The 7,320-nt window shown below is 51.9% G+C and overlaps 1 protein-coding gene across 1 annotated transcript; it reads left to right on the top strand.

Annotated features, from left to right (window-relative positions):
* Positions 1–3,962: 3,962 nt before the first annotated feature.
* LOC120662344 (putative transcription factor bHLH041) lies at positions 3,963–6,827 on the top strand. Its single transcript, XM_039941511.1, has 6 exons — positions 3,963–4,048; positions 4,275–4,365; positions 4,480–5,145; positions 5,280–5,701; positions 6,082–6,145; positions 6,705–6,827. Exons 1-6 carry the CDS (start codon positions 3,963–3,965, stop codon positions 6,825–6,827), a joined length of 1,452 nt encoding a protein of 483 aa, XP_039797445.1.
* Positions 6,828–7,320: the final 493 nt, after the last annotated feature.

Genomic DNA, 7,320 nt, shown 5'->3' with positions numbered 1-7,320 from the left:
GCTTCTATTTTTTTCAATCATTGTAAAATTTCTCATAGATCAACGACTAAAAAAAATTGGGTTTTTTTTGGATTCTTGCCATTATAATTTTTCGACTTTGGAAGAATGCCATTACAATTCACCTATTTTGAAACTTGCCATTACAATTCTTCACTTCTTTGAACCGTGTCATTTTATACGTCTTTGATACCCTTGGACCCACTTGCAGACCCGCGTATTTCCGTATGACCCAAAATACCCCTGCAGCTTCTCTACCTTCAACTCACTAACGTGTGGGGCCCACACGTCATCTTCTTTTTCAACCTCCTTCCTCCTCTCTCCACCACGTGCTGCACCTCCGCCCCCCCCCCTTCTGCCGCCGGCGTGCTCCCTGCGGGAGAGCCCCTACCCGGCCGCGCTCTCGCGCGGGCCTGCTGCCGCTGCCGTGGCATCGCCTGGCCTCGCCGGGGACGGCAGCCGCCGCGCCGGGCCGCTGCTTCTTGTGGCAAGCCGAGCAGGTGCAGTGGCAAGCCGCCGCACAGTGCCCAACCATGGTCGCGCCGGGATCCGGCCACTAGGATCCATCGGCGTAGGGGAGGCCCGACCGTCGCCGCCGCCGCAGCTTGCCCCGCCCGCAACGCAGGGGAGGCGGTGGGGCTGCGGGAGGAGGGGAGGGCGCGGCAGTGGCGGCGGCGAGCCTGTGCGAGAACGCGGCGTGGGATTAGCCCTCCCGGCGGGGAGCAGGCCGACGATGGCAGGGAGCGGAGGTGAGCAGGGGGCCCGCGCGAGGGTGCGGCGTGGGATTAGCCCTCCTGGCGGGGAGCAGGCCGACGGCGGTAGGGGGCGGAGGTGAGCAGGGGGGCCGCGTGAGGGCGCGGCAGGAGAGGGGCTCTCCCGGCGAGGAGCAGCCCGTCGACGGCAGGGGGAGGTGAGCAGCGCGTGGTGGTCTGGTGGAGAGAGGAGGAAGGAGGTTGAAGAAGAAGCTGATGTGTGGGCCCCACACGTCAGTGAGTTGAAGGTAGAGAAGCTGCATGGGTATTTTGGGTCATACGGAAATACGCGGGTCTGCAAATGGGTTCAAGAGCATCAAAGACGTATAAAATAGCACGGTTCAAAGAAGTGAAGAATTGTAATGGAAGTTTCAAAATAGGTGAATTGTAATGGCATTCTTCTAAAGTCGAAAAATTGTAATGGCAAGAATTCAAAAAACCCCAAAAAATTCAAGATAAAAGTACCTGAAAGTGCCCATTTATACTTTATAATTATTTTAAAAGATTCTAGTAAATTTGTAGATTTCGTACACATCACTCCGCGATGGGGAAAGATGCAGCAGAATATATGTGCGCATGAATGTATAAAATTTAGAAACTAGATATGAATAATAAAGAAAAAACTAGCTACATGTGATATTTGCGCGGACCACGTAGTTTGCTTGTTTTAATATAATATTTGCTCGTTTTAATATAGTATAATCCTAACGGCTTCGGCGTTGACCCTTGGTCTGTGGTGGCATGCTCGATCTCGTCGTCTTGGGTAGCATGCTAATATACATATATTAACTAGTGAGGTGACCCGCGCATTTGTGCGTCTAGTATTGTATTCTAAATAGATATTGTATTTTTATATAATTATTATTCATAAGTTTAAATCTTTCTCATCACATGCTACACGCTTCAGTAATCAAGAGTGTTTCTTTGCTGCTAGTGCAGTGGTGACTCCTTTTGTTAACATCTTTCTTTTGTCAGTGATGTAGCCGCATGGCAAGCGCACGATCTTAATCCTGTCACGACTGCCTATCTCTCGATCTTAACTACTACCATTCTCATCATGATTACTGCATGCCGATGGTAGTCTAATATAGTGCAATGCCTAAAATTATCTTGTTTATTTTGACTAATAATAATATAATCGTGAAGCTGCATTTGTGCTTTTGGTAATATAATAAAATATATGTGTGATAAAATATGTTAGTTGTTTGCGTAGCTAGTATCCTATAGGTATGCACGATATGTAGCTTGATATGCAAAACGATGGATATATTTATATTTATAAATAGAAATATATTTTAATGGCACTGATGGGTAATTTATAAATATATATATAAGTATTTTAGGTTAATTTTTTCATAACGGCAGTGGTGGGTAATTTTAATTTTTCTTTTTTCCTCCGATTAATGTGGAATTTTTTAGACCTTGAGAGCGAACGTGGAGGCTCCGTTTGTTGCCCAAATAATAAGATAATAGATGGTAGTAACTAGAGAAGTACTACTCCACTGGTGCTGTCGGCATACTAGTATATCCTATAATCCTAACGTCTGATCGCGTTCGATTCGAATCACCCCCACCAATGAAAAGACGCAAAGCAACTTGCGCAGCGGGTCTACCGGCCGAGACGCAACGCAACGCTTGGCCAGCAGGAACCAGCACGGAACGTTCTCCGCGCAGGGTTTCATTTACCGACCGGACCGGCCAAACCGCCGGGGTCCAGTACCTGTATACTGGTCCGGTTTGGCCGGAAACCGGTCGGTACCGGTCAAATTCAAATTTGAATTAAAAAAACTCAGTTCAACCGGTTCGTACCGGCCGGTTAGACCGGTTTACCGGTCGATTTGACCGGTTTGGAACGGTATACCGGCCAGTTTGACCGGTTTACCAAGTGGGCCTTAATGGGCGGTCTCATTTTTTCCTTTTCTTTTTTGGTTTAACTTTAAATGCCCGAAAAGTATGTTAAACGAATGAATTTTTGAGAAAATTTGACACCATTAAATTTGTCAATCTCAAGGATTAGCTGGCTCGTTCTTCGAAGATGTTCATAGAGGTAGGTAGGGTTTGCGTACGCACGTTCATAATGGCGAGTCAATCAGTGAAATATGTGTACTACGGTAGTGAATGTCTGAGTTGTGCTCTGTAATCGTTAAAAAAAAATAAACCAACGAGTGGCCCACATGGCAATAATCCTGCCCTTCGCGCCCGTACGTCGTGCATTGAACTGCGCGCACCTTAGCTTTCCAGCGTGGCAACATGCATGTTGCGAGTAAAAATAAGCTAGTAGAACGAACTGAAGCACGCAGCAGTTAGGAATTGGGACGATGCAGCGGTCATGGAGATGGATGCAACGGCGCGGCAAGTTGATGGACCAGAGACGAGACGGCATGATTAGCCGAGCGAGCGAGACCGAGCATGCGTGCGCCGATGGAGCAGCCAGAGCCCCAGACTCTCTTCTCGTCGGCTAGGGGACGAGGAGAAGAAGAAGAAGACGCTTGGTTCAAAAGCTAAGTTTCGGCTAGCTTTCCTCTCATTTCCATTTTCCTTCCCGGCCGGCCGCAGCCGCAGCCAAACCAAATTGACCGTAGACTCCATCCAACTCTCCGTCCCCGGCCGGTCGCGCACTCTGACGTCGTCCTCCCCATATCTTCTCACTCCTAACCAGCCTGCAGCACGTGCGCTCCGATCCCCCGGCCGGCCAATCCTGTTTAGTTTCTCCATGCCGCCTCCGAACATGGCTACCTTCTTGATAGCTATAGCCTTTTAGCATCATACCCTACCACTCACTCACTCTCTCTATATATACCTGCCCAAGCCCGCTGCAGCTTTGCTCGCTCCAACCCATAGAAGCCGGGAACGTCCATGTTCCTCGTTCCGGAACGGGAACGGAAACATTCCGGGAATAATTTAGTGTAAAAATCCTTCATAAGCGCTGTTCCTCGTTCCGATAACGTTCCGGTTCCGGGGACGGTTCCGGGAACATGGCTACTAAGCTCCAACCATCTCGATCTCGCAGCTCCAACCTCTCTTCTTCTCTGCTGCTCTGCGTCACGGTGCTGAGCTGAGCATCGGCTCATGAGAACTTGATCCCGGCCGGGCTAATCTAGCTAGGGTTCTTATTAGGAGAAGAAGAAACTGGCCGCCGGCTCGATCTTGCAGGTAAAGAGCTAGCCGATCGATCGAGAGGCATCAGCAGCGAGAAGCCTTTCTCGGATCGCCATGGATAGCAGCTGCAGCAGCTGGCTCCATGGCTACATCAACAACGCCGGCAACAACGGCTTCATGTGCGGATACGCTGCCGGCAGGTATGTACTTGCTTATTACAACTCAGGTCGATCCTCATGTGCATCATCCATCAATCATCATGAAAAGGTTCATGGCCGGGTTTGATCCATTGGGTTGACCGTTGATCTCTTTTTTAGATTGTTCTTCTTTCATGCTTTGACTGAGGTTGAGTGCTAGTACCTCTTTACTTGCCTGTTTTGTCTGCAACATGCTGACCCGTCACTACTACTCTCTCTACACGCACAGCTGCACCCATGCCGAGCTGCAGTACAGGGAGGAGGAGGAAGAGGAGCAGTTCCTCAGCAGCTCGCAGCAGATTCAGCACCACCTGAACCAGGTAAGTGATCAACTACCACTCCACTGACGAACCATGCAATCACACTGCAATTTCAGACGCAAATACGCACATGCATATGGAGAGTAACATTTGCTGCTGATGTCGTGCGCGCAGATCAGCATGCGCATGAACATGGACGACGACGAGGCGTCGGTCTACGACGTGCCTTCCAGCGATGGCGGCGGAGTTTTCCCGCCCATGGGCGTGCACAACCACCCGATCGGCGTCGATGGCGGCCATGGCCTCCTGATCGACCCGCGCCACGCCGGCAGCTTCCCGTCCTCGTCCTCGTCCTCCTCGCTCTCGCTGCCCTCCGCGTCGCTCTCCTGCAGCCCCGAGAGCTCGGCGCACGTCCTCGGCACGCCGGCAGCGGCGGCGACTACCGCCTGCAGCCAGTACCTGGAGGTGTCCTCTCAGGTGCCGTTGCCACCCGCGGTGTCCTACGACCGCCACCAGTACGCTACCAACCTCCACGTCCCGGCGGCGGCAATGGCGTTCAAGCGCTACGCGCGGCACCTCAGCCCCAAGAGGCCGCCCAAGCCGGGCGAGTGTGGCCAGAGGATGTTCAAGACGGCCATGTCGGTGCTGTCCAAGATGCACGCGGCGGCGAGGTACAGCGCCCAGCAGCAGTACTACTACCAGCAGGCGGCGGCCGCCGAGGCGGCGGCGCCGCCGCCGTCGGTGAACCAGCTGCAGCACATGTTCTCCGAGCGCAAGCGGCGGGAGAAGCTGAACGACAGCTTCCACGCCCTAAAGGCCGTCCTTCCCCCCGGCGCCAAGGTACTACGCGTGTATACTCCATGGTTTCTGATCATGCATGATCGAGCTGCTAGCTTCTGACGAACACGGAACACCGGACACATTTGCTCATGGTTTGTTTCTTCAATTCTCTCGCGCGCGTTTACGGCGTGCAGAAGGACAAGACTTCGATACTGATCAGGGCAAGGGAGTACTTGCGATCTCTCCAGTCCAAGGTGGCCGAGCTCGAGGAGAAGAACAGGTTGCTCGAGTCTCGGCTGGCCCGCGGAGACGACAGCAGCGACGACGGCTCCCGCAAAGACGCCGCCGACTCCGGCGACGAGAAGGTGCAGGTCGAGATAACCAAGGAGGCCAAGGATGTGCGGGCGGCGGCGGCGGCGGGTGAGCCGCGCGATGACCTCTGCACGCTGAAGATCGCGGTGAGCTCGCCATGCAACATGACGGACGTGGCGGTTCGGACGCTGCAGTGCCTGAAAGAACAGATTGGCGATGGCGTAAGCCTGGTGGCCATGAGCACGAGCGGGAGCGCTGAAGCGAGCACCACGTCTGCACGAGCTGACCTGACGTTGCAGATAAGGTATAAATATAATTAAACACCAGGCACCAAGTTAAGCAATCAAGAAGCTAATAAGTGCCAGCAGAAGAATCTTTCGTTGACTAAACTTAAACTAGAGCAACTCCAGCAGGGCTTTTATTTGGGTGACTAAACCCACATTTTAGTCATTTTGTTCAAATTTCCATCTCCAGCAGGGCCCCTACTTGGGTGACTAAAATGAGGGGGTGACTAAATTTCCTCTCCCACCCCCTCAATTTGGTCACCCTCTACTTAGACTACCAGAAGTAGAACCCACCATTTTTTAGTCTATTTAGTCGGTGCTGCTGGAGTAGAGACTATATTTTAGGTGACTAAACTTGGAAAGTGGGTGACTAAAATGAGTTTTAGTCACTTAAATTTAGTCACTCCACTGGAATTGCTCTAAAGGGCCGGTGCATATACGGCAGGAATTATCCCCATTGGAGAGTAGTTCATGCAAATCTCGCAGAAAAGTAAACTAATAACACCGTACGTACCCCTTGAGAATGAAAGTCGCTAGCTCGATCGCCAGCCTTGTTGTCCGATCCCCATATACTCATCATGCGTGATGCACATGCACATGGCCAGGCCAGGAAAACCCTGCCCTGCAATTTGAACGCGAGATTCGCAGTTTTCAATCCACATCCAGCTCAAAGACGTAGGCGAGCTTGGCATATCGGGCAGTTTATTATTAATTAGTTTGGACCCTGCGTGATATGATGGCAAATAAGTAATAAAAGAAATCAAATCAGCGCGTAATAAACCTGAGAGCGACGCTAGCTAAGCTAGCTACCTAGGTAGTAGCTCTTGCCAAATTAATTAGTTAAAGTTATTTCTCCTGGCACTGTACTTAGTTTGCATTGGGTGATGACTGATGACTATGATGAAGAATGAAACCAGCGTAGTGTCGTCGTCGTCGTCGTTCTTCTCGTGGCGATCGATCGACGTCGCTCTCTCGCTAACGATGATCTAATTGCTGCTGCTTTGGTTGATTGGTGTGTCGCAGTCGCCGCCGGGGTGGGAGGAGCAGCCGGTCAAGGACGCCGTGGCGAAGGTCGTCGCCGCCGCCGCCGCCGTGATGAACAGCAGCAACGAACAACGCCGCCGTACCAGCCCATGCCGCAGCTAGCGCTGCGGGCTTCGGCGAGGCTTCGTTACGTTCTGACCATCTGATTGCATTGAACCCCGGCATCACCCAATATATATAATAATAATCCGCTCGTGCATGCGGCGAGCACACACGGTACCCCAATGCAAGCAACAGGCAGCGGCCTCCGGCGCTAACTGATCCATCGAGACGACCCGTTCGTTCGTCGGTGAGACGTACGTGACGCCGACCTGACACACCAATAGCTGTGGTCACTAGGAGAGAGAGGAGGTCATCGGTGGAGGAGAAAAGGGATGTTCTCTCCATCTTGTTGCGCATTGTATCATGACAGAAACATGCATGGAAAAGGAAGAGGCTGACCCGGCCGCCACAATCGCCGGACCGTAGCCGCCGTCAGCAAGTACAATGATGGTGATTCCACGGACAAGAGTGCCCTCGCTGTCAGATCATCGCTGCCCACGGAAAGGGCTGTCACCGCAGCTACCGCACGAAAATTAGGGGCGCGACGAATGTA

Source organism: Panicum virgatum, chromosome 2N (assembly GCF_016808335.1).
Source record: "Panicum virgatum strain AP13 chromosome 2N, P.virgatum_v5, whole genome shotgun sequence".
Lineage (NCBI taxonomy): Eukaryota > Viridiplantae > Streptophyta > Magnoliopsida > Poales > Poaceae > Panicum > Panicum virgatum.
This window is presented reverse-complemented; position numbering and strand designations above follow the sequence as displayed.

Coding starts and splice junctions, on each gene's coding strand:
- LOC120662344 (XM_039941511.1), top strand. CDS start 3,963: ATGGATAGCAGCTGCAGCAGCTGGCTCCATGGCTACATCAACAACGCC. Junction 5,146..5,279: donor TCCTTCCCCCCGGCGCCAAG/GTACTACGCGTG, acceptor TACGGCGTGCAG/AAGGACAAGACTTCGATACT. Junction 5,702..6,081: donor GACCTGACGTTGCAGATAAG/GTATAAATATAA, acceptor ACTTAAATTTAG/TCACTCCACTGGAATTGCTC.